Below are 27,468 nucleotides of genomic sequence, written 5' to 3' on the forward strand. Positions count from 1 at the left end.
ATAATTCACATTAGGATATGCATTATTTTCTCCTTGAGGTTTAGGTGTAACTTGATGTCTACATTTCTCTACATACCCTACAGACTCATATGAAATTGATTAAATGGACAGAATGACACATCATCTTCCACAGAAAGCTGCTGCTTCACATTGAAATGTCTTCCCCACTGTCGTGGTCTGCTGGTCTGCCTGGCAGGATTGTGCTGGACCTCCTTTTTTCTTCTGGTCTAAGCACAAGAAGACATAGGCAAAGGAGAGCTCTCTGTGTATCATCTCTTAGTCTTGATAATATTGTCTTCCTTCAGTAAGCTTCCACATTCCTTCTTTCAGTTACTGTGTTACTTAGACCCTGGCTCAGCCAGGATGATGGCTGCTTAGGATACACTCCTCAACATTGTAAGAAATCTTCTTTTTGCTCTTTGGTCACAAAGCTTTATTATAATAATATTTCCTCTCCTTGCTGTAGGTATTGGACTATCTTATCCTTATCAATGACATCCTTCCTCCCATCCCTCCTTCTTGTCATCTCATATTTTTGAACTGTTTTGACCTTCATAGCAGTTGTGCCCTAGGTGGTTATCCTCTCCAGCTCTATAACTGGCTCAGCTCTTTGGGCACTGGGGATTTGGGAGCCAGGAGGTTAAAGGAGCCGTGACCGGCTTTTCATCCGGTCTGATTGCAGGTCATGAACATGCAGTGCACGGGGAACCTGGACCTGATCCCCTTGAGGGGACGGCGCCGCCGGAGGTCAGGAGACCTCCCCCGGCCTTCCCCAGCCATAGGCCTACAGCCCCGGGCTGTGTCCACCACCCACCTGGCATCCTGCACACAGGTGTCCCTCCCTGTATCACTTTCCTTTCCTGTTTTCTATCTCTGCTTTTTGGGATCTAAGGATGTGAAATACTATCTAGGTGGGATGTGTGTATGTCAGGGATTGTGTGATTGGTCCTCATGGACATTGGAATAAATTGGTTTTATATATCCAGAAGTTAAATAGTTGGGAGTGGGGCACATTTGATGTAAATTAGAAACCTATGCAGTAATCACAGTTGTCCCATGGAAAAGAGGAGAGGGTGACCAGACTTTGTGGCTAAACCACTATAGTTGTCTTTCTGAGTCCTGGGGAGGGATAGATAAGATTAGGGACCCCAGTCTACTGAGAACTATGAATAATTGGATCATGATTTCTCAGATTTGGGGTGGGAGGGCTGTGAGGACAGTTATCTTAGGAATAGAAGTGACTTGTATAATAGAAGAATTCCCTGGACAATTATCTTGCAAAAAAACACTCTCGGTTCTCTTTTCATTTCTCTTTCCTATAAAAATTCTTTGATTCTTTCAAATTTTCTGATGCTGCTTGGCTTTGTAGGGGCAAGAATTAAAAACCTGGGTTTTATACTTCTAGGTTGAGGTAGCAAAATAATAACATAGAGTCTTTTTCTGCAGGTGCTGTCTGAGACTTCGTCTTCAAGGCCTGGTGGCTATCGGCTCTTTTCATCTTCACGGCCACCAGCAGAGATGAAACAGAGTGGCCTAGGTATGGTTTTCTAGCATCTCTCACATATGGTGGAAAGGGTTGTCTGTCTGTTCTTCAGAGTTTTATTGTGGGAAATCTTTGTCATGGGAGGTGGGACCATCCAGTGAGTGGAACTGTCAGGTGGGGGTAGGGAGGATGAAGTGTGAGAAGCCATAGTTAAGTATGAACTTGTATCTCAGATGATTGTTTCCATCTCATGAAGGTGTCTGTCTTTTGGTTTTCTCCACAACCCCCCATTTCCCTGGCTGAATGGCATTTTTCTGGCTTTCCCTCTCATTCCTTATCTGCCCCTCCAGTCTACCTCAGACCTTAAGGGGCAGTGAAGACTCTGAACCTTCAGAGTTATCAGTGACAGAGCTTTAAATAGAGGTACTCATGATCTTCATAATTGTCATATTCCTCATATGGAGAACTTGTGCCATGTCTTCCTCTGAAGCCTGTGTTTTTCACATCCCTGTGCTGCCCACTCCTACCTCTATGCCCTGGCCTTTATCCTGTCCTAATACTGTAACTTTTTTCCTTTCCTTTTGGAAGATTGAGGGACAAATCTGAAACTGGTGTAGTGGCAGAGGCTTCTCTCAGGACTTTGAGGGAATGTCTCTTGATTTTTTTGATCCCTGGAAAGGGGTGGAGAACTTCATTCAACCTTTTCTAAGAACACAGACTGCAGGAAGAACCAAGCCACTGAGGGTATTGTATTCTTTGGGAGGGGGAGGTGGTCCTTGGGAGAGGCTGTCTCTGAACATGTTGCCATGTCAACCAGTAACTAGAATTAGAGGTCAGAGATGAATGTGTGGGGTCTGAACTTGTTCCCCACCTTTTAAAATTTTGTCCTAATATTCTATTTAAATCTTCTCACTTTTCTGTTACCTTTGTCCTTAGTACCTAATTTCTTAGTTCCCAAATGGTCAGCATTTGAATCAGCAAGAGGGTGAAAGACTTTGGTCACTTTCCAGGCTAATTTTATGAGAGTTGGGTACATTTTAGATCCCTGAAATAGAGTAGATGGTTTGGGGCATGAGAAACAAATGACAAATGTGTATATCTGTGATACGGGCTTTTCTTCCCAGAAGTCCTAGTGAAGAGTAGATTTCAGATAGTCTGGAGAAGTGGGTAGGTATGTCTGGCCCAGTTAAATGGGAGTGATGTCAAGAATAAGGCATGGGTAATGGACACAGAACTGGTTGACAGATGGTGGTGGTAAGGTAGAGACCACTGGGCAGAACAGGATTGGCATGAATGCACTAGAAAATTTTTCAGTGGAGGAAATAAATGTAGGACAAAGCTTGGGGTGGTCTGGGATAAAGCCAGCTAGTGTTTGCTTTTCTGAATAAAAACAGACATATTTAGCAACTCTTATTGCTCTATGGCACCCAATTCTAGCATGAAAGATAGTGGAAATTGTTATAGAGAAATCCTGAATTTGGGGGTAGAAATTATTAGCTATCTGATCTTTCTGATTTCTCTGGTTCCCTTGAAACCATGGTCTCTTCTTTGTGAGCTCAAGGGAAACTGACCTTCTCTCCACTTTATTCATTTCCCCTATAAATATTACGTCACCAGCCAAACTGAGGGTCTTGGCAAAGATAGATTTGAAAGTAGAGAGCAAATCCTAAAAATCTGGGTGTCGGTTTTACCTCTTCCTGACTATGGTAGTAAAGATCATGTAATTCTAATTTTATGCTAAATCAGATATTGGGGACAGTGACTGGTTTGATTTAATCAATAAAACCTTATTTAATCAATAAAAACTTGATTCTTGCTGGGCATGGTGGTGCAGACCTGTAATCCCAGCAGCTTGGGAGGCTGAGACAGGAGGATCGGAAGTTGAAGGCCAGCCTCAGCAAAAGCGAGGTGCTAAGCAACTCAGTGAGACCCTGTCTCTAAATAAAATACAAAAAGGGGCTAGGGACGTGGCTCAGTTGTTGAGTGCCCCTGAGTTCAATCCCCAGTACCTCAAACAAACAAAAAAAAACTTGATTCTTCAAGTTTTGCTCCTCTGATTGACAGTAGAATTCTCTTTGCTTTCTTTGAACTTATATGTATGAAAATCTGGTTCTCATCATAGGGCTTACAAAACAATAAACTTTGAAGACAGAAAAAAAATGCCTGTTTTTATTGTTGTTTCCTGCTTTCCTTCTTAGTAGGATGCTTAGCCATAATAGGTATGCTCTACATGTAATCAGCTTACTTTTCACATGCCTTCCAATTTGTGTCCATCTTGACTTCAGGAACTATACTGTTTTCTCTATGAAAAAATAAATTCTTTTCTATTAGAAAAGAACTGTACTATTAGTACAGTTGGTCCTCAGGATCAGGAGACCTAGATTCAGGTCCACCTTAGCTCCTAAAATACTGTGTGATCTTAAGAAAAGGAGAATACTTCTGGATCAGTTTCTTCATCTCTAAAATGAGGAAGTCAAATAGATGGTCTCTTAAGTCCCTTCCAGCTTTAAAAATTCAATGAATCTTTTACTTTCATTCTTGAGAAATGTTAAAAAGGCCTGAAGGTGGGGAATGTTGGATGAAGAAAGAATTGGAAGGGTGCCAGCTGAGTGCACAAAACATGTCTCTAGTTTCAAGCAAGGATTTTCCCTTTCAAACCTACAAGAGATTAGATTTCTGGGTTTCTCAAATCCTGTATCATTTATATCCTCTAAAGGGCACTGAGTTAAATCTAGGGGAATCCAGAGGGACCTAGCTATTCTTGTAGGAATTCTGAGAGCCACTCAGAGAGCATAGTCTCTCTCTTTCAGTAGCTTTGAATCCCATACTGACATGACTAACCCTGTATTTGTAGTGGCCTCTTTTCTCTGCCATGTAGATCTTCAGGAGAATTCTCACTTTGCTTGCTGAGTGTGGCAATGGACAGTAGTGAATGCTGTTTGTGGTTACATGGAGTGGCCAAGTGTAGTGGTTTTGAATGACTGTGTGTGTGTGTGTCTTGATGTTGTCCTGTGAAGTTCTGTATACTTCTCTGTGCAGCTTTGTGTGGCCACTAACACACTCCCGGCCTTGCAGGCTCACAGTGCACAGGGCTGTTCAGCACCACAGTGCTGGGTGGCTCCTCCAGCGCCCCGAATCTTCAGGACTACGCGCGCAGCCATGGCAAAAAGCTACCACCTGCCAGTCTGAAGCATCGAGATGGTATGTGGGTGGGTTATGGGGGGCAAATCTTTTTTTTTTTCACTTGTTTCCCCACAAGGACACAGCTCCAGAACTATTCATGCTTAAGATGGCACTGAAAATGGCATTACAACAAGTTTTCTTCATCAGTAATAAATGGAAGAAGAAACCAGGACCCCTTCCACCCCTCCATTTGCATTCCCTCTCACCATACAAATACTACTTATTTATGCTTATCCCTTCATAATCTCCTACATACAGGCTTGCTGCATCAATTTGTACTCTTTCCTGGATTCTGGCCTATAGGGGTGAGGACCAAGAGAATAATCCATGGTCAGGAAGAACACAGTGGATTCTTGATTAAATTCCAGGAAAGCAGGGTTAGGAAAGTAGCTCAGTTAAGGTAGAAAAGATGTATGGAAAGAGATTGGGGAAAGGGAGGAATGTGTCTGCAGAGATTTTCTTTTTTCCAGATGACCAGAAAGAGGACATGATGGTGAAATTAGTGTTGTTTGTGGGACTGTATTGTTGTAGAGGTGACACAGATTACTGAGAGATTACACCAGAGGACAAGATTAATATATGGTAGCTAGGAATCTTAAGGGGTGGGAATGGGATCAGGCCATATAACTAATTAAAGAATAGACTGTACTGTGGGCAAATTCCAAAGCAGAGGGTGGGGACAGGGGTGGGTATAATCCCCATGATGTCTTTTCTCCCCAGAGCTCTTGTTTGTCCCGGCCGTAAAACGATTTTCTGTGTCGTTTGCAAAGCATCCGACTAACGGTACGTTTGCTTCTGACTCAACATCATTCCTCCTCACCATGTCACCTCCAGACACTTAACCTCTGAGTTCTGACACTGACTTTGCCTCTCCTTCCACTGTGTTGACACCCTCCTGTTTCTGAATGAGCTACTCACTAAGTGTTCCTAATGGGACATTTCCCTAGTGACAACTTTAGCCTTGGCTGCAGCCTGGTTGACCTATCCCTGTGGCAACTCAGATTCTTACTTCCATAATCACCATCATCACCATTATGTCTTTTTTGTCAGCATCACCATCAAGACATTGATTAGATCTCTCCTTTTCCTATCACATGACTGCCAGGCTGAATACAGCCGATAATGAATGGTTCCCCTTCCTAGAAAGAATAGCATTGCCTAGATTGGGCCCATTTCTTTTACCCCACCCATTTCTCACTTTATGTAATTTTAATCTTCCTGGGTTTTTTCTCCAACTCTTTTGATGGGGTGGATTACTAGTTTGTTTCTCTTTTAGAGTAATGTTGCAGTTGCCAGGTCCCAAGCCTACCTATAAAGTCATTTGTCTCCTATCTTCCTGCCATTGTGTGTACTTTGTGTGACTCTCGTGCTCCTGACATCTGCTTTATGTTACTACTAACCTAGTGCCTGGGCCTAGAAAACAAGAGCCCAGATTGTTTTGGGATAAAAGAGGGAAAATAATCCCAGTGATAAGTTGCCACGCTAATACGGAGCCACCAGGTAGGGCAATGTGGCCCTGGTTTGGGTGCCAGTGAGTTTAACAAAACTTCTCAAATGCAGACCTGAGGGACATGTTAAAAAAATACATTCATATATATGTATTTATATATACATGCGCATATATATATGTATATATATATATATATATATATATATATATATATATATATATATATAAAGTAAAGAGGGAATATAAAAGGAGTTGGAGGTGGGGAAGTAGCAGATAAAGGAGAAAGAACTATACCATGAGGATTTTTTCCTTGGTGGTTTTGTATGTATGTGTGTTTGCGTGTGTGCACATGCTCTAGGGATTGAACCCAGGGCCTCACGTGTGCTAAGAATACACTCTACCACTAAGCTAGACCCCTAGCCCCTGTATCTTGAATTTTTAAAGGTAGTTTCCATGTGGTCCTAGCCTACCTATGGCAAAACTGCCTAAGAGAAGCTGGAGGAGTTGAGATGTCTGCAGGGGATCCCAGGGAAGCTTAGGAAAGAATAATATCTCAAGATTTTTGAAGAACTGGGTCTGCTCACACTAAGGTGGGTGAGTTTGGAGATCTGTATAAATGAAAACCTGAAAGGTTAAGGTCTGTTTGCATGTTTTTCTGGATTCTGGCTAGTAGTGTATAACAGGAGAACTCAAGGTTTATTCCCTGTTGAGTTTTTATCTTTTATATCCTTAGTTTTCTCTGTATTAGTCTTATCCTCAAGGTAAATCTAGTTTTGTTAGATATGGTTTTCTTCTTTCCAAGAGCTAAGACTCTCTGAGGAAGATAAAATTAGTCTGGTTTCCCGGCTAGGAAACCTCCCCATGCTGATATCCTACTGCTTAGCCAGTGGCAGGTTTTGGATTTTAACCTAGTCAGGTCATACATCTCTACTAAACACTGGTGAAATCTCTCCTTAGGTCAACAAACCTGTATTTGCTTAATTTATCCCCATCCCCAGACCCCCCACTTGTACCTGTGGCAGAAATCCCCATTCAGAGTGATATGGCTGTGCCTACTCATTTAGCTTCAAGCTTTTCTGGCCTTCATGTGCCATAGGCATCTCCAGAATAGAACAACATACACCAACCCCCAACTCTGTCACTCGGATTTAAGGTCCACAATATAGTACTAGGTGCTGGGGCCCCTGAAATGAGAGATAAATCACATATCTCTAGATCCTTAGGTTTTATTAAAAAAGATCCAAGTTCATAAAACAGATCCTCAAACTATATCTCCAGTTCCCTGAAGCCTTGGTTGGCAGACTCATCAGCTGAAGAAAACAAGAATTAATTTTACCATAAGGAGGAGAGGAAGAAAGACCTGGACAATTCAGGTATACTGCAGGAGAACAAATTCAAGGTCTCCTCCAACACTTTGCATACTTTAGGGGTTTTCTGGCCTCCTTTGTTTTTCTTGTGCTTGAACTTGGAGGCTAATGTGCCTTAGAAACTAGAATCTGGGGTCTGTTGGCAACAGAAGAAATTTTTGTCTCTTGCTGAAGATTCTGTAGATTTAATTTGGCCCTTAGAACAATATGAGAGCTCTGCCCCATGGCCAAGATCTTGCTTGACCCAGCAAGCACAGAGTGGATGCTGTGTCTACAATTGCTTGTGGTAGATTATACACAGCAGTATGCCAGCCTACTCTCATTATCATCATCTCCTTGCATGATGTCTAGCTTTGAAACAGCAGCTTGAAAAACTGGACCTGGCTTTCAAAAGGAGACAAGATAATGCTTTCTTCATACTTGGACAGAAGCATAGCCCTTGGTCTCTTCCTGCCTCTGTTCCTGATAAGCTTCTGTGGCATCCCTGACTACATCCAGCATACAAATGTGCCTGTTACTAAACTGTATGCTGAACTCACCAAAGTAAATTAATAAAGTAGGAGAGAAACTGTGGCTTACCCTCATCCAGAGTATCAGAATATGCCTAATGGATTTGTTAAGCCCATTATCTTCTAGGGACCCACGCGACTGTGTGACCGTTGGTAAAGTTGGTTCTCATCAGACTAGTCTGGGTAGAGCTGAATTATTTCCTGACATCCAAACTAAAAGTCTCTAAAAACCATATTTTCATGGGATCACCCTATGGAACTAGCTCTGGTCTGGGAGTTCTGAGCAGTCATCCTCACCTGCCTTGATCCTACCTTTTCTATACCAACATCCTGAACTCAGGTTCTTACTCATCCTCACATCAGGTCTTATAACCCCATGCCTTTTCCCCAAGAGCTTTCCCTGTTATTCTTCTTATACTTACCCTACCACATATCTTTCATTGCTTTTTAGCCTTTTTCAGCCAAATCCCATGCATCCACAAAGTTTGACAACCAGCTTAAATAATGAGGAGTTCAGAATCAAAGCTTTTCCATTCATCAGCTGAAAAAAGTTCAGTTAGACTCATCAGCATAGGAAGAAAACATAAAATGATCTCTTTTGGCTTCTGTAATGGCTACATTGTCCTCAAGAACTGAGATTTATGCATTCATTTAAAAAATATTTATTTGAGTAAGGTAAAGGATGATTAGTCAACATTGAGAGTTTCAAAAACAGATTCAATTTTTTACATGCACTGTTTTAAAGGAGTCCTACATCTGGTTTCCTACTAGTCTTTTGTGCCAGCTTCATAGTGCCAGCCCTGACTACATCTATCTTGGAATCTGGTCCAGAGAGCCTGGCCTGAGCCTTCAGGAGAATTTTTAGCTTTAGGTGTATCTTGATACTTAATAGAATTCTTGACCCCCCTTCTCTGAGTGACTTTGAATCATTCCATCTCTATCCCAACCTTATTAATCCATTTGTCTGAGAAGTGGGCCCTAATTAGAGTTTTCCCAAGAATGACCAGGGATACTAAAGCCCTACTCAAAGCTACCAGTGACAGAATTTCCAGCTTACTCTGTCCAGAATGAAGTGACTACTCTCTGGAAGTACTGACTGAATTATGCTCAAGAAGGAAAGGGAGGACCTTGTATGATAAGGTCTCATTTGTCCTTTCTTTTATTCTCACTGTGTGATGTCAACATTCTTCTTTGCTGCAAGAGATGCCCAATGGCTCTGACCATCTCTGCTTCTCTCTTAGCTTACCTTGGATCGAGTGGCCCTCACCTCCCAGTAATCCTTGTGCCAGTCAGTGCCCCCCTCATTGTCTCTCCCTCTTCTCTTTCTTTATCTTTGTGCTTCCTACCATGGTTCCCCCACCCCCTCCAGAACTGCTAGATGACCAGCACCCTGTGGTCCGGTTGCTGCGCAGTTTTTCCTCTGACTGCCCAGGGGGCCGGCCAGTCTCCTTGGATGCCACGCTGGCGCATCACCTGCACCAGTGCTCCTACCACCTGCGCCTCTTCCGGAACTGGCTGCGCTCAGGCCAGGATGACCCCGAGTGCCTCTACGGTACCCCCTGCCACAGGCTGGCTGCTGCCACTACCCTGGCTGGGACTGATTGCTTTGCTTATTGCACTTCTGGCAGGAGAGCCCATCTAGTCCTTTCTCCTGTTTTCCCCAAAGTTATGTGACTTGCATTTAGTTGCTTGGATGGGACTGGAGCCAGTCTGCCTGGTAGCTGTAGCATTGGCTGCTCATCCCCTTCCTATTCTCCTTTGTCACTGCCCGCTAATGTTTCCCATTCCCTAATCTGTTCGGTAGAGGTGTAATCTCTTGCCCTAGAATCTTTTCTTATCTTTATAACCCTCTACTACAACCAGTTTCAAAACCAGAGGTTTTTCTAACCACCCCGAGGAGCTAGAGACTCCTCTGTGCACCCCTGCCACTAGGTTATGGGGAAACAAAGGCACAGAGGCCTCAATTAAATTCTTGAGGCAAACAAAGGCCAAAGGTTAGAAAATGATCAGATATGATCATTTTGAATTGTAGGTTTTAGTTGTTGGTGAACAGGAGGCCAAGTCTGCATAGATATTGCTGCCCTGCCTACCCTTTGTCCTTTTAAGGAGATGTAGAAAAGGCATTGGAAAGACTGGGTACTGAAAAAGTGGCTGGAATGCATGTTTCTTGATCCTTCAATGGGAACATTGTTTCTATCAGTAGTTCCTGGAAGTAGGGTTACACATTTAGGTTTACCTTTGATCCTACCCAGACTAGTAGACCTATATTAGAATTGTTGGGTTTAAAGCATAGTTATAGTGTAGACTCCTTTTTCTAGGAGTTTTCCTCATTTATTGATGGAATATACAGATCCAAACAAATCTAGGATCTTCTAATAGAGCAGATGGGAAAAGCTTCGATGTGATGGAAATGACCAAGAAAGAACTTCCATCCCCCACCCGTTCATGCATGTGGTTTTCCTTGGCTGAGCTTCATGTGTATTGCATGCCCTCCAGTTTGCATCCAAGTATTCTAGCCTTTCTACCCATATCCTAAATTTGCATGAACCCTGCCTACCTCAGATTTCATGCCCTCCTCCTTAATCTGGTTTTCTTGTTCATGATACCTGAAATCTGCTGTTTCTTCCCAGCTCCATGATCTCCCTGCCTCATGTTAGATCTACAGTTTCACTCCTTACCTGTGGATCCTTGTTTTATTTCCCTAGAAATTGCAAGAGCAATGTTAGTGCTTACCCTACTGGGCTTCTATTGATTTTTCCAGGGGACATTGCAGGCTATCCATAGATAGGATCAGAGGTGACTTGATTCACCTGGAAGCTTTAATAGATAGAATTTTTAGGAAATCTGGAGGTGAGAAAAATAGACTTTCCCTAGGGGCTCTAAAGAGTTCCCTCTCCTGGGAATCTTGGATACCCCACATTCTAAAAGCCACGGACTCTCCTGATGGCTCTCAGGGACGGTCCATGCTTCCTTGGCCAATTTAATTGGGTTCTACCTGATAAGAATAACATTGACTTTCCTCATCTTTTTTCCAACAGGATTTGAAGGGTGCTCCATGGTACCTACCATTTACCCACTGGAAACACTGCATAATGCCCTTTCTTTGCGTCAAGTGAGTGAATTCTTAAGTAGAGTCTGCCAACGCCACACAGATGCCCAGGCACAGGCATCTGCAGGTATGGAGAGTACTCTTATTTTGTACCCCTGTCTCTACTTCCATTCCCATGATTCCTAGAAGACCTGAAAGTAATAAATTAAAAACAGGTACTCCATAAAAACACAAAAGTAGACTTGAAAATATGTATAATCATATAGGCCAACTAAACATCACAGAAATATTACTCCTTCCTAAGTTAATTTCTATGTTTAATGATTCCAATTAAAAACACAAATCAAGGGCTGGGGTTGTGGCTAGGCGGTAGAGCACTCACCTAGCATGTGCGAGGCCCTGGGTTCGATCCTCAGCACCACATAAAAATAAATAAATAAAGATATTGTGTCCAACTAAAAAATAAATATTAAAAAAAATCACAAATCAAGGACTGGGGTTGTGGCTCAGTGATAGAGTTCTTGCCTAGCACGTGCATGGCACTGGATTCGATTCCTCAGCACCACATAAAAAAATGAAGATATTATGTCCATTTACAACTAAAACTATTTAAAAAAAACCCCACAAATCAATTCTTAAATTCTCTTTGGAAAACAAATAAATGAGGGCTAGGGTTGTGGCTCAGAGGTAGAGCGCTTGCCTAGCATGCATGAGGCACTGGGTTCAATTCTCAGCACCACATAAAAATAAAATAAATGGGCTGAGATTGTGGCTCAGAGGTAGAGTGCTCACTAGCATGCGTGAGGCACTGGGTTCAATCCTCAGCACCACATAAATATAAAATAAAGACATTGTATTCACCTATAACTAAAAATAAATATTAAAAAAAATAAAATAAAATAAAGATATAGTATCAACCTATAACTAAAATAAATAAATATTTTTTAAAAAGACAAATAAGCAGCAAGGTATGGTGGCGCACACACCTATAATTCCAGCAACTCAGGAGGCAGAGGCAGGAGGATCATAAGTTTGAGGCTAACCTCAGCAACTTAATGAGTCACTAGGCAACTTAGTGAGATCCTGTTTCAAAATAAAATGAAAAATAAAAAGGAATTGGGATGTAGCTCAGTGGCAAAGGGCCCCTTGAATTCAATCCCCAGTATACACACACACAAACACACACACACACACACACACAAAGGCAAGGATAGCAAAGAAAACCTTGAAGAATAATAAAAGGATACTAGCTTTACCACATTTAAAAAATATTCTCTGATCCCAATGGCTTGGGAAGCTGAGACAGGAGGTTCATGAGTTCAAAGCCAAGCTCAGCAATGGCAAGGCACTAAGCAATTCAGTGAGGCCCTGTCTCTAAATAAAATACAAAAATGGGCTAGGGATGTGGCTCAGTGGTTGAGTGCCTCTGAGTTCAATCCCTGGTACCTCTAAAAAAATTCTATAAAATGTATATAATAAAAACAGTGTGATTGATACAAAAATAAACAGTGAAGCCAAGGAAACAAAATAGAAAATCTAGAAATAGATAATATTAGCATTCAAAATACTTGGTAAAAGAGAGTCTTTTTTAAATAAGTAGACTAGGGCTAACTAGCCATTTGACCAAAATTAAAATCAACTTTATACTCTGGAAAATAACAAAAGTTTGCAGGAAGTAGTAAAATGCTGATTCAAGAGAAAGGGAACCTGGGCTGTGGATGTAGCTTGGTGGTAGAGCACTTACCTCATGTGTGTTGAGGTCTTGGGTTCAGTTTCCAGCACAAGAAAACAAAAATTACTACATTGGTAAATGTAAAAGCCAGCATTATTATATTTTGTTTTGTAACTCTTTTTTTATTACATATATGATTTAACATACAAATGTTTGAAAGAAGCACTGTGTCTATATTAATTCACAGACTTGCACACAGATGTAATCTGTGGTAAAAACAACATAAGGTGAAGACGGAGCTTTATAGCAGTAGAGGTTTTATATGTTACTGAAGCTAAATTGCTATCAATTGAAACTACATTGTTATATATGTTAATTGTAATCTCCATGGTTACTACTAAGAAAACACCTTAAAATATATGCCAAAAAGGAAGAAAGAGGGGAATCAAAATGATATACTACATAAAACCAATTAAACAAGAAGATGGCAGTAATGGAGGAAATGAGGAAACAAGGAACAAAATAAGTATGTAACATACAGAAATATCAAAATTGCAGAAATAAGCAATTTCTTATCAATAATTGCTTTAAATATAAATGAATTAAACTCTTCAATCAAGAGGCAGAGTGTCAGAATGGAGTTTTTAAAACATGACTCAACTATATACTGTCTACAAGAGACTCATGTTAGATCCAAAGACACAAATAAGTTGAAAGGATAGAAAAAAGATAGTTCATGAAAATAGTAACCAAAAAAAGAGTTTGAGTAACCCTACTAATATTAGACATAGGTTTTAAGTAAAAAATAGTTACAAGAAACAAAGAAGGTCATTATATATTAAAAAGATAACTTATCGAGAAGATATAACAATTATAAAATGCATACCAAACAATAGCACCCAAAACATATAAAGAAAACATTGATCAAACTGAAGGGAGAATTCTAAAATAATAGTTGGAGATTTCAATACCCCATTTTTAATAATTGGCAGAACATCTACACAGGAAATAAGTAAGAAAAAGGATTTGAACAACCCTATAAAACTAGACATAATAGATAAACAGAATATTCCACCCAACAAGAGCAATAGATTCTTTTCAAGTTCACATGGAATATTATCTATGATAGATCATATGTTAGGCCACAAAACAAGTCTCAATATTTAAAAGATTGAAATCATATAAAATATGTTCTTCATCTACATTGGAACAATGCTAGAAATCAATAACAAAAGAAAAACTGGGAAATTCACAAAACCTATGGAAATTGAACAAAATGTTCTTTTTGGGTGTGTGTGGTATTGGGAATTGAATGCAGATTTATTCTACCACTAAACTATATCCCCAACCTTTTTAAAATTTTTTTAAATATTTATTTTTTAGCTTTAGGTGGACACAATATCTTTATTTTATTTTTATGTGGTGCTGAGGATCGAACCCAGTGCCTCATGCATGCCAGGCGAGCGCGCTACTACTTGAGCCATATCCCCAGCCCCCTTTTTTAAATTTTTATTTTGAGACAAAGTCTTGCTAAGTTGCCAAGACTAGCCTCAAACTTGGAATCTTCCTACCTCAACCTCCTAAATTGCTAGAATTACAGGTGTGCACCACTGTGCCTGGATGATAAACAACATATTCTTAAACAAACAACGAATCAAAAAAAATCACAAGGGGAATTAGAATATGCTTTGAGATGAATGAAAATGAAAATAAATACCAGAATTTATGAGATGCAGCAAAATCAGTGCTCAAAAAGAAAATTATAGTTGTATACACCTACACTAAAAACGAAGGGAGATATTTAGTCAGTCACCTAATATGTACCTTATAGAACTAGCAAAATAGTAAACTAAACATAAAGCTAGCAAAGGGAAAGAAGTAATAAAAGTTAGAATGCGGGTAAAGGAAATAAAGACCAGAAAAACAATAGGAAGAATCAACAAAAACCAAAAGTTAGTTCTTTGAAAAGATCAACAAAATTGGTAAACCTTTAGGTAGACCAAGAAAAAGAGAAAGAATATTGAAATATCTAAAATCAGGAGCTAAAAGAACTTTATTGGGGCAGGGGGAGGTACCAGGGATTGAACTCAGGGGCACTTGACCACTGAACCACATCCCCAGCCCTATTTTGTATTTTATTAAGAGACAGGGTCTCACTGAGTTGCTTAGAACCTTACTTTTTGCTGAGGCTAGCTTTGAACTTGCAATCCTCCTGCCTCTCAGCCTCCTGGGCCACTGAGATTACAGGCATGCCCCACAAGGCCTGGCAGATTAGAACATTTTTAAGCTGACAAGGAAAAAAATAAAATCAGGAGTCAAAGTGGGGACATTCCTGTTGCCCTTGCAGAAATTAAAAGGATGATTAGAGGGTTCTGTGAACAATTTTGTGCCCCTAAATTAGGTTATCTAGATAAAATGGACAAAATCCTAAGAAGAAATAGAAAATCTGAGCATTTTTATAACAAGGGAAAAGACTGAATGAGTATCAAAAACCTTCCAACAAGGAAAAAATCCAGAACCAGATTATTTTACTGATAAATTCTCCCAAATATTTAAAGAAGAATTAACCCCACTCCTTCTCATGCTCTTCAAAAAAAAAAACAGAAAAGAAGGAAACATTTTCTAACTCATTCTGTAAGGTTATCATTAACCTGATATCACAAGCCATAGATACCATGGAAAAAGAAAACAACAGACGAATGCCCCTTATGAATATAGAGGGCTAAATCCTGAACAAAATATAACAAAGTGAATGCAACACTACATTAAAAGAACTACATGCCATGGGGAAGTGAGATTTATCTCAGGAGAAGGTGATTAGCCATAAGAAAACCAGACAATGAACATTAATGGAATGAGGTGGGGGACACTGTCATCTCAGTTGACACATAAAAATATTTGACAAAATTCAATACCTTTTCATGACAAAAATTCTCAGCAAACTAGGAACAGTTTGAACTTCCTCAACATGTAAAGTGCATTCATGAACATCCATAACACAAATCATGCTCAGTGTTGAAAGATTGAAAACTTTCCCCCTAAGATCAGGAATAAGAAAAAAGAGTCCTACTTTTACCATTGCTATTCAATATTGTACTGGATGTTCTGGGCAACTGAAGATGGTAGGGAGCGGACATCTAGATTGGAAAAGAAGAAATAAAATTTTCTATATCCACAGTTGTCCTATATATAGAAAGTCATAAAGAAACCTTCAAAAAAGATTCCTAGATCTAATAAATAAATTCTGCAGAGGTTCAGGGTTTAAGACTGGCTCACAAAAGTCAGTTGTGTCTCTATACACCAGCAATGAACAATCCAGAATGGAAATTAAGAAAACAATTGTGGCCGGGCATGGTGGTACACACCTATAATTCCAGTGACTTGGAGGTTGAGGCAGGTTTGAGATCAGCCTCATCAATTTAGCAAGGTCTAAGCAAACAAGATTCTATCTCAAAATAAAAAATAAAACAGGCTGGGGTTATAGTTTAGTGGTAAAGCTCCTCTGAATTCAATCTCCACTGCTCAAAAAAAGGAAAAACATTGTGTTTATAATAGCTTCCAAAGATTAAGATACCTGGGGGAAAACTTAACAAGGTAGTTGAAAGATATGTGCACTGAAAACTACAAAACCTAAATAAATAAATGGATAAAGATCCCATGTTCATGATGAAGACATTATTTATTATGTTATTAAGAAGGCAGTACTTGGGGCTGGGGTTGTGGCTCATTGGTAGAGCACTCACGTAGCAAGGCCCTGGGTTCGATCCTCAGTACCACATAAAAATAAATAGATAAAGTAAAGGGATTGTGTCCAACCACCATTAAAAAATAAATTTAAAAAAAAAAGGCAGTACTCATCTGGGCATGCTGGCACTTTACTGTAATTACTGTTCTTCAGGAGACTGAAGAGGCTCACAAGTTTGAGGCTAGGCTTAAATATTAAAAAAAAAAAAAAGAAGAAGAAGAGTTAGGGATGTAGCACAGTGTTAAAGAGACCCTAGGTTTAACTGCAAGACACAACAAAAAAGTCACATATTGTATGAGTTCATTTATTTGGAATATTCAGAATAAGAAAATCCATAGAGGCAGAAAGCAGATTGATGGAATCCAAAATTGGGGGTAAGATGGATACAGAATTTTTCTTTGGGGATAATGAAAATGTTTTAGAACTAAATAGAGGTGATTGAACAACACTGAATATATTAAATGCTACATAATTATACACTTTAATGCCATGCGCAGTGGGGCACACCTGTAATCCCAGCAGCTCTGGAGGCTGAGTGAGGCAGGAAGATCACGAGTTCAAAGCCAGCCTCAGCAATAGTGAGGTGCTAAACAACTCAGCAAGATCCTGTCTCTAAATAAAATACAAAATAGAACTGGGGATGTGGCTCAGCGGTTGAGTGCCCTTGAGTTCAATCCCCTGTACCCCCTGCAAAAAAAAAAAATACACTTTAATATGGTTAACTTTATGTGTTATGTGAATTACCTCAATTAAAAAAATACTGAAAGATCGTGGAATGAGATGGACATCATTACTCTAAGTACATGTATGACTGCACATATGGTGAGACTGTACATTGTGTACAACCAGAGAAATGAAAAATTGTGCTGCAATTGTGTACAATGAATCAAAATGCATTCTGTTGTCATATATACCTAATTAGAATAAGTAAATTAATTAATTTTTAAAAATACTGGAACTGCTAGACTGGTGGTATATGCCCGTAATCCCAGCAACTCAGGTGGCTGAGGCAGGAGGATCACAAGTTTAATGCTAACCTTGGCAGAGCCTACGTGACTTAGCAACACCATGTCTCAAAATTTTAAAAATAATAAAATAAAAATTTTTTAAAAGAGCTAGAGATGTAGTTCAGTGGTGAAGCCTCCCTGAGTTCATTATGATACCTAAATAAATAAATAAGCAGGGTGGTGATAGTAAATTTCCTTAAATCTGAAGGAAAGCCTAATTCATGACTCAAAGTCATATTTAGGAAGAAATAGGAAAATACTGATAAATTAAGTAATATAAACATTTTAAGGGCTGGGGTTGTAGCTCAGTGGTAGAGCACTTGCCTAGCATGTTTGAGGCACTAGGTTCGATCCTCAGCACCACATTAAAAATAAATAAATAAAATATAGGTATTGGGCTGGGGTTGTGGCTCAGTGGTAGAGTGCTTGCTAGCATGTGCAAGGCCCTGGGTTCGATCCTCAGCACCACATAAAAATAAATAAATAAGGGCTGGGGTTGTGAGGCACTGGGTTCAATTCTCAGCACTGCATAAAAATAAATAAAGATCCATCAACAACTAATAAAAATATCTAAATAATAAAATAAAGGTATTTTGTCCAAATACAACTAAAAAAATAAATGTTTTATATATACATAGTGTCGTTCTACAACTAAAAAAAATATTTTTTAATTTTTTAAATTGCTAGCAACATCATAAGCAAAGAAAAAATATTTGCAATTCTATATATTATATCATCCTGTCTTTCATTCCTATAACAAAGTACCTAAGGTAATTAACTTATAAAAGAAAAGGTTTATGTAGTTCATAGTTCTGAAGGTTCTAGTTTGAAATTAGGCAGACCCATTGCTTTGGGCCTCTGGGGAGAAGGTACCAAGTGGCAATGGCAGGAAACATGTGGCAGGGCCAACCACTTGCCTCATGAACCAGGAAGCAAACAAACAAAACAGGGGAAAACAAAAGAGACCAGGAACCTATAATCCCATTCAAGGATATATTGCTCAGTGATCTAAGGAACTCCCACTAGGCCCCATCTCCTAAAGATTCACAGTGTCTCTCAGTAGAACCACCCTAGGGACCAAGACTAACCCATGGACCTCTGGGAAACATTTATCTGTATTCAAATTACCATATTCAAATCCTATATAGTATTGGATTAATCATCTCAAATATAAAGAACTATTATATTTTAAGAAACAAAGACAAAAATGTGATTTTCTTTTCTTTTTTCCTTTTTTTCCTTCTGTGGTCTGGGGATCAAACCTAGGGCCTTGCATATGCTAGGCAAGTGCTCTCCCACTGAGGTACATTAATAGCCCTCAAAAATGTGATTTTAAAAAATGGACGGTATAAACAGAAAGAAATGCAGATGACCCTTGTGCATGCAAAATTATGCTCAACCTTGGTCATAAGCAATGTGCAAATTAAACTACATGGAGATATTATTTCTCACCCATCAAATTGGGAAAAATGCCATATATACTCACTTAGAAAATCTTGTGAAACAAGAAATTCCACACATTGTTGGTGGAAGTATAAAATGATAGTGTATTATCTGTTTTTTGTTGTTGTTGTTGTTGGTTTTTACATTGGGGATTGATACCCAGGGTTATTTTACCCACTGAGCTATATCCCCAGCCTTTTTTATTTTATTTTTAATTTTGAGATGGGACCTTGCTTAGTTGCTGAGGCTGCCCTCAACATGTAATCTTCCTGCCTCAGCCTCTTGAGAATGATATAATCTTCTTTTTTTAAGATTTTTTTTTAATTGCAGATGGACACAATAGCTTTTTTTTATTATTATTATTTTAATGTGGTGTTGAGGATCGAACCCAGTGCCTCACACATGCTAGGCAAATGCTCTACCACTGAGTCATAATCCTAGCTTGATATAATCTTTATATAGGTAAAAATTGTAAAAATATAGTTGATCTAATAATCTACTTTTAGAAATTAACTGAAATCTATTCTGAAACTAGTCTTGTACAAGGTTGAAATATTACTTATATGAAGTTATTCATTATGGCATTATTTATAGTGTTGAATGTTGGAAACAACCCCAAAGTTCTTCAGTACAAGGGTGGTTGAAAAAATTGTTCCATCCACTCCATTGAATACTACTTACCTGTTCAAACTAATGAGGAAAATCTATATTATCTGATATGAATTAATTGCCAAGATATATTTTAAGTGAAAAATAAAGGTACAGAATAGTGTTAATAGTATGCTACTGATTTTGTATGTAAAAAGAAGAATAAAGAAAAATGTATTTATAAAAAATGCTGTAAGTATAAAAAAAAAACAACTAATAAAAGTGGTTACCTTTAGATGTGACAACAGGGAATGAGTCTGAAAGGCGTGAAGGAATTAAAACTATTCTACATGTGCCTTTATATAGCTTTGATTTATGAACCTAAAAATGTTTCCACAATATATAATCTAAGTCAGTGTGGCCCAGTGGCAGAGCGCTTGCCTTGCACATGTGAGGCCCTGGGTTCAATCCTCAGCACCACATAAAAATAAATAAACAAAATAAAGATATTGTGTCCATGTATAACTGAAAACACATTTTAAAAAAACTAAATCAACAAGGAATAGATCAACAAGCAAATTCTAAATAGAAAACAAGAAGGGAATTATCTAAACTGTACAGTTGTGGCTCAGCACTCTACCGCTGAGCCACAACCCCAGCCCTCTTAATGTGTTCTTAACAAAAGTATTTAACCTAAATCATCTAAGATAAAATAGTAAGATAATCACATAGGTAAAAACATTTTTCAAACAATTCTAGAATACTTTGTAAATCCTTTGGTGGAACAAAAAAAACTATAAAATAATTTTAATCCTCATTCAATAGATAGTATCCTTATTAATTTCTAGCAGTGATCTTGATACTGCATACTTAGAATTATGTAAATAAGGAATAAGGAATTATGTTCCTATTATTAAGAGCCAAGATTTTCAAGTAAGTAAGATAAATTAAACACAAGTCTAAATTCAAAAGCATTTTAAAAATTCTGTGATATTTAATTTGAAAATAGCAATATGAATTCAGTTTTGTTCAGTGCTTTTTCTATACATTAGAAGCAGTAGCAATGAGCACCTAGATTTTAGACTCTACATACTCTTCTTTACTAAGAACAACTAGGATTCCATGGGAAAGTAGCTGATTTTTTAGTCTAGAGCAGTGCTTTTAATCTTTTAAAAATTCCTATGCCGGGCACACTGGCACATACCTGTAATCCTAGTGGTTTGGGAGGCTTAGGCCAGAGGATCAAAGCCAGCCTCAACAAGTTCAAAGCCAGCCTCAACATCATAGCAAGGTGCTAAGCAACTCAGTGAGACACTATCTCTAAATAAAATATAAAAAAGGGCTGGTGTCTGCCTAAAAAATAAATAAATAAATGTTAAAATTCTCTCTCTCTCTCTCTCTCTCTCTTTAAAAAAATAGGGCGGGGGGGGGGCTGGGATTAGCTCAGTGGTTAAGTGCCCCTGGGTTCAATCCTGGTTCAATCAAAAAAAGATTAAAAAAAAAATCTATATCCCAGGAGCCTTTTTAGACACCCACCCCCCCATCACCCTATACCACATGAAAATTTGACACCACAAATATATCATCTATCTGCTTATGTATGGTGACTATTTGATGAACCACAGACCTTTGGAATATCTTAAGGCTTTTTCATCCTCACCAAGAACCATGTTTTTGAGAAGGCATGGAGAGAGCAAGGAAAATATAAGGTAATCCTGGGGCTTGTTGTAACAGAAAGCAAGGAAGCAATCAAGCCTGGAGGCTCCTACTTACTGGAATTGTAATAATTTGAGCATTATGAAGAGTAATTTACTAAAGTACATTGAATATATAAAAATTAATAAGCCCATACTTAATCTTACAAAAAAAGAACAAAAATAAAATAAAATAATATTCCCCTGCCAACTTTGGACAATTGCTTCACCAATTCTTTCTTTGAAAACTAAAGGCTAATAAACACTATGCTGCCTTTTCAGTAAGAATTGTAGTTTGATTTGATCAAATAGCTCTAATTGAAGAGGGAAAGAACTTTTTTTTTACAGAAAATATTGATAGAAGTAGAAAACCATCATTTGACACCTCTAATACAATAATTAAGGATTGTCAAAGTAGACTAACACCATTTAGTGAAATGTTTATAGGGAACTAGACATTACCAAAAGGATCACCCATAAGCAGAAGGAGAAAACTTTGCAACGGTGAGATCTTTTGGACATCACCCTAACCCAGTTAGAAAGTCAGCTTTGACAAGGACACATTATGTGTCTTCAGTATTATTCAATATAAAGGACACATGATCACCTGTTAATGTATTATTATATTTTTTTTGGTGGGGTGGGGGGTAACTGGGGATTGAACTCAGGTCCACTCAACCACTGAGCTACATCCCCAGCCCTATTTTGTATTTTATTTAGAGACAGGGTCTCACTGAGTTGCTTAATACCTCGCCATTGCTGAGGCTGGCTTTGAACTTGCAGTCCTCCTGTCTCAGCCTCCTAAACCACTGGGATTACAGGCACGTGCCACCACATCCAGCCCTCTTAATGTGTTCTTTTTTTTTTTTTTTAATATTTTTTAGTTGTAGATGGACACAGTACCTTTATTTATTTTTATGTGGTGCTAAGGATCGAACCCAGTGCCTCACACGTGCCAGGCAAGCACTCTACCGCTGAGCCACAACCCCAGCCCTCTTAATGTGTTCTTAACAAAAGTATTTGACCTAAATCACCTAAGTAAGTCTTTTATGTCTAACTTCCAGTTTATAGAAAATAAATTAAGAAAATTAATTAAATAAGTTAAATGATTTTATGAGGAAGTAATCAGGTAAGTTCAGGACGTAGGATGTGACACTCTGCAATATAACTGTCCTGTTTTTTTCAAAAAGTTATAAAGGAAAGTTGAACTATTTTAGACTAAAAGAGATTTTAGCTGGGCATGATGGTGCACACCTATAATCCAGTGACTCAGGAGGCTTAGGTAGAGGATTGCAAGTTTGAGGCCAGCCTCAGCAATTTAGTGAGACTCTCAGGAACTTAAGTAAGATCCTGTCTCAAAAAATTAAAAGGACTGGGTAATAGCTCAGTGGTAAATTCCCCTGGGTTAAATCTTCAGTACCAAAAAAATAAAAACAAAAAATAAATTAAAAAGAATTTTTAAATACTTTTTTAGTTGTAGATGGACACAATATCTTTATTTTATTTATTTATTTTTATATGATGCTGAGGATTGAACCCAGTGACTCACACATGTGAGGCAAGTATTCTACCATGAGCTACAACCCCAGCCCAAATTTAAAAATTTTTAAATAGAGATTTTAAAGGAAAAAAGAAAATCAATACATGATTCATGTTTTCTATGTTCCTGCTATGAAAAGACATTTTGGAAATGTGGGAAAATTTGAATAGGGACTGGGCATTGGATGGCATTAGGGGAATTATTTTTAATTTTGTTCACATTATTAATGGTGTTGGGTTACATATGAATAATTCCTTATTTTTAAAGACTCATATTGAAATATTCAGATATAAAATGTTTCATAATATCTATCATGTATTTAAAGAACATTAACATGAAGAAATAGCAAAAGAATAAGGAAAATAAGCAAAAATGACTAAAGTGTTAAATCTAGGAGATGAGTGGGTATTAAATGAGCTAGCCTCTCAACTACTTTTAAAAAATATATTTGGAAAAAGTTTATAATATAGGATTTAAAAAAATTATTCTGGTTTAAGTGAAGGGTTCCTAGGATATTTTATTTCTCAGTCCAAGGAATAGTAAGTTAAATTTTGAGAACCTCTGGCTCTTGGATTCTTCATGTGCCTTTTGTTCTTCCCTCTCTCCCCTCCACCTGTGCAGCCCTCTTTGACTCTATGCACAGCAACCAGGCCTCAGATAGCCCATTTTCCCCACCCCGTACTCTTCATTCACCTCCCCTGCAACTTCGGCAGCGCTCTGAGAAGCCCCCTTGGTGTAAGTAAACCTTTCTAACTGCCTGGACCAAAACCATGAGGGATGGAGGGATTGGTGAATAAGGGACCTGATGCATGAGAGGAAAGATGAAGGTTGAAAGACCAGGAATGATCATTCAGGATGCAGTTGCATCTGCTCTTTCCAAGATGGAGGGAGGATCTGTTTGTGCTCTTTCTTCACCTCTGTCCTCCAGGATCCCTCTATCTAGTTGGATAGGCTCCTCAAAGACAGTGACCCAGAGGCCCTTTGGGGAAAAAAGGATAGAGACTCTGTTCTACTCAGATACGCTTTTAGTGTCTCTACAGCTTTCTTCAGTAAAGAGAACTAGGAGGCAACCTAGATACATAGAAAATTTGGAGCTACTCATTTCTATATGTCCCTTCTCTCAAGTTGTCTGTTCTCAATTCAAGTCAAGGTGCTGCTTTTTCCTTGCTTGTCTTTATTATCTCTAGCCTGTCACTAATTACTCTTGGTAACAACACGAACAACAGAGCCACAAGGAGTTACTAGGGTGATAGGAGGGAGGAGGAGATACCAGTGGTCATCAGAAGCACTAGTGAAAAGGAAATTCTTTCCTTATCATCCTGCCTCTGGGGAAAAACTGGAACCAAACATGCCTTACATTATTTCACTTGGATAGGCCTGAAGCAGATTTATATTTCAGCAATGGGGTTTAATAGACGTAAAAATTTGCCTTTCCTCTGATACTCTGTATGAGGAAAAAACTTTGCTGACAACAATAATTCTTTATGATCTTTTGATTGCCCTACATGCACCTTGCCATTGCCCCTTTTACCTCTCTCCTGGTGAGTGTATGGGAAATCTTATCCTTCTCCCTTTTTGATTTGCCTAAAATAAATCAGACTATTGGCTGGCTATAAAGTCTACTTCTATACTTGGGGAAAACTCAGCTTACATCTTTTCTTCTCCTTTCTTTTTTTCTTCCTGCTATCAGACTTTCATTGCTAAACTTCTCCTTTGTGCTCTGTCTGTACCATAAATAGGTTGCATATCTTGCTGGCCCCAAATCATGTTCCTCCTTTTTTCTACTTGAAGCATTCCTTCTCTATTCCTTTACCGAAAAGGAATAGCTAGCATATTTTAAATTCAATGCCTGATTGAGCCTTTGCAGACTCAGGTTTTCCAACTTTCCCAGCTTCTCTTTGATTATGCTATATCCCGGTCTCCTTTTTTCCAGAATCTATCATGGCATTTGAATATATAAAATACCCTCAATAAGTACAGTATTTACAAAAAGAAAATAGGTTAGTAGTCTCCTATTAGCGGTGAAAGAAGAAGTAGAGATTGGGGTTGGAATTATCCCATAGTGTGATTGAAGATCTTCATTATACTATTGTCAGGATCTAGAAAATTAGTTTTTATGCTTTCTGTATATATGATATGTGCAGACCTGTAAAATTGCATATTCCAAGGCTTAGAGCATCTTAACCTTGGTTCCAGGGATGGGTTTCAGAGTAGAGACTGTGAACTCCAGGAATCATATGTAAAGACGAATGTGAACATTTGCATACGTCCATTTTCCTGAAATATAATTCATTACCTTCCTTAGAGCCTCAAGGGGGCCAGTGACCCTCAGAAAGGCTAATTAAAAACTTCTTCCATTTGAAGATTCTGCAGCAGTCTTTCATCTTTGGGTAAACCATTTCTTTCCTATGGTTCTGATTTACAATTTTTTTCTACATTCTTTTTTGCTGACGTATCTCTTGGAATATAAACAATGATGTGCTGTGCTTCAGAAATATATTGAATACTTTAAAGAATGATTCTTAACAAAAGATATACATCAGATTCAACTTGGAGTGTTTCAACAAAATGATATTATCCTCATCCTTCCTGCTTCCCTCACCCATGCCTTTATACAAAACTAAATTAGAATCTCTGGAGATAGAAACTGGAAATTTGTTTTTAAAATTTTTTTCACAATTTTGATATGTAAAACTAATTATGAACCATTAGGCTAACGTGTACATATGCATCTAAAGTGAGAATGAGGAGCCATAGGAATTTGGAGTTAAGATGAGAGTATATTTGTGAAAGAACCAGATGAAATAGCCCTCATTATTTTCTCCTGAAGTCTTAGAGGAACCTTAGTGCTATTCATATAGTAACCATTAGACCAGGGTGACAATTCCTGAACTGGGCAAATTTAGTATCTATTGAATTTGGAATTCAGTTCCTCTTTCCCCAGATCGCAAGCAGCACAGGCCATCCATTCTAGCATTTGAACTATGCATAAGATAGAGCTTACTCTTCTAGCTTGTCTCACTTGTTCTCCTGACTTTGCTTTGTAGACAGCAGTGGCCCTTCCAGCACTGTGTCCAGTGCTGGTCCCTCCTCCCCTACTGCAGTGGATGGCAACTCCCATTTTGGCTTCAGTGATCAAACCTCTCTAAATGCACATGTGATGGAAGAAAGTCAAGGCCTTGGGCTGTTCCAGGAGATGCATGGAAATGAAATACTACAAGAGTTCCCCATTGAAGGGCAACAAGAGCTTTCTGAACTACACCAGTCCCCACAGGAGCCACCTGTGGGAACCAGCCAGCCAAGAGGCCAGGAAGTTGTTGAGAAGGTCAGCCAGCCATGCCAGGTGATCCCTGATATCAGCCAGCCATGCCAGAAGAACCAAGATACTCTTACCCACACATGCCCACCATGCCAGAAGGCCAACGAACTATGCCAGAAAGACTCTAAGGAAGTTTGCCAGCTTTGCCACAAGAACCATGATGATGTGAGCCAGCCATGTTGGGGGATTTCTGTGGAGGTTGGCGGCCTGGTCCAGGAAACCCTTGAGGAAGTTGGCAGGCCAATCCAAGAGATCCCTGAAGAGATCAGCCAGCCATGCCAGGAGTTCTCTGTAGAGGTTGCCAAGTTGGCCCAGGAGGCTTTTGCAATCAATCTTTTGTCTCAAGACATCCCTGAGGTTGATAAGCCATGTCAGGATCTCCCGGGGGAGACTGATATGCAGGCCCAGGAGATCCCTGAGGAGGTTAGTCAGCAATCTTGGGTGGTCCCTGAGGTGATTGATCAGCTGCCTAGAGAGGATGCTCCCCAAATGCAGTGTCTGTCTAGTGATCTAAAGCCAGTCTCTAGCCCATGACCAGCATTCATTCCTTCCACCAGCAACATGTAATTGATCATTTTCTCATTATTGGTGTCACATTATACCAGCTATTTGAGTCAGAAACTTTTTGTGTTGGCTAACTCACTGATCAGAGTGAGGCCTTGGCTCACAACAAAGGTGCCTGAGGATGCAGTCCTCTTGGCATGAAGCATGCCTGTGCCAGGGCTGAGCTTGGGGAGGAGCTAGTTTCATGTTCAAAGCAGCCACTGGCTTCTCACTTAGCCATTAGACTTGAATATGATTTCCTTGGGATAGGCTGGTCTATCGTTACCTAACCTACTCTGATTATCCCAGGAAATCTCAGATTGTTAACTGCTGAAGACACCACTGTGGACAGGAAATGCAAAATGGGGGACTCCAGGGTCTTTTCTTTTCTGGGGAAATATTCAAAACTTTTTCAAGGTACCTTAGACCAGATGTGCATTCAGGGGTTCACAACTTCTTAAGGTACCTTAGATTAGATGTGCATTCAGAGGGACTCTAGTCTTTTAATCTCAGGTGGGCCCTGGATGGCCATCTGAAATGTCTGGAAAATAGAGTTCCTTTCCCAAACATTGTCATGGCCACTATTCTTCAGACTGGGCTTATAGGTATTTCCATATCATCTCCAAGTGATCCCTGTACCACAGTTCTCCTCCTCTGGGCAATTATTTTAGGAAAAAATAGGTATTAGATTGCTGTGCAACTTCAGAGTAACTACTTAAAATGCTCTGGAGGAGTTTTGGCCAATCTGTGAAGCTGGGCCTCCTTTTGTTGTGGGGCTATTTGGCTTAGGAGATGCTGTAGTAGAGAATCAGGTTCTATTTTAAGCAATTAACAGAGATCAATATTGTACAGACATGAGCAAAGATTTTATATATA

At 39.1% G+C, this 27,468-nt stretch overlaps 1 protein-coding gene and 1 non-coding gene across 18 annotated transcripts in view; both read left to right on the forward strand.

Annotated features, from left to right (window-relative positions):
- Ppip5k1 (diphosphoinositol pentakisphosphate kinase 1) overlaps nucleotides 1-27,468 on the forward strand; it is a 61,444-nt gene that overhangs the window by 17,432 nt on the left and 16,544 nt on the right. For 3 of the 17 annotated variants that reach the window (XM_048793266.1, XM_048793265.1, XM_048793275.1), the window contains 8 exons: nucleotides 683-832; nucleotides 1,447-1,537; nucleotides 4,559-4,684; nucleotides 5,387-5,449; nucleotides 9,362-9,544; nucleotides 11,031-11,168; nucleotides 23,352-23,465; nucleotides 25,778-27,437. In XM_048793266.1, the coding sequence (XP_048649223.1) occupies nucleotides 683-832; nucleotides 1,447-1,537; nucleotides 4,559-4,684; nucleotides 5,387-5,449; nucleotides 9,362-9,544; nucleotides 11,031-11,168; nucleotides 23,352-23,465; nucleotides 25,778-26,583 (1,671 nt within the window). In that variant the 3' untranslated portion in view covers nucleotides 26,584-27,437. Of the gene's footprint in view, nucleotides 1-682; nucleotides 833-1,446; nucleotides 1,538-4,558; nucleotides 4,685-5,386; nucleotides 5,450-9,361; nucleotides 9,545-11,030; nucleotides 11,169-23,351; nucleotides 23,466-25,777; nucleotides 27,438-27,468 lie in introns of those variants that run through there. The other 14 variants (XM_015480735.2, XM_048793274.1, XM_048793276.1 and 11 more) reach the window with 10 other exon arrangements.
- Nucleotides 6,128-6,237, forward strand: LOC125613419. Its single transcript, XR_007343994.1, has one exon. It is a non-coding gene; the product is annotated as a small nucleolar RNA U6-53/MBII-28 (small nucleolar RNA).

The sequence above is a fragment of the Marmota marmota genome, unplaced genomic scaffold (assembly GCF_001458135.2).
Source record: "Marmota marmota marmota unplaced genomic scaffold, marMar, whole genome shotgun sequence".
In the NCBI taxonomy this organism is placed as follows: domain Eukaryota; kingdom Metazoa; phylum Chordata; class Mammalia; order Rodentia; family Sciuridae; genus Marmota; species Marmota marmota.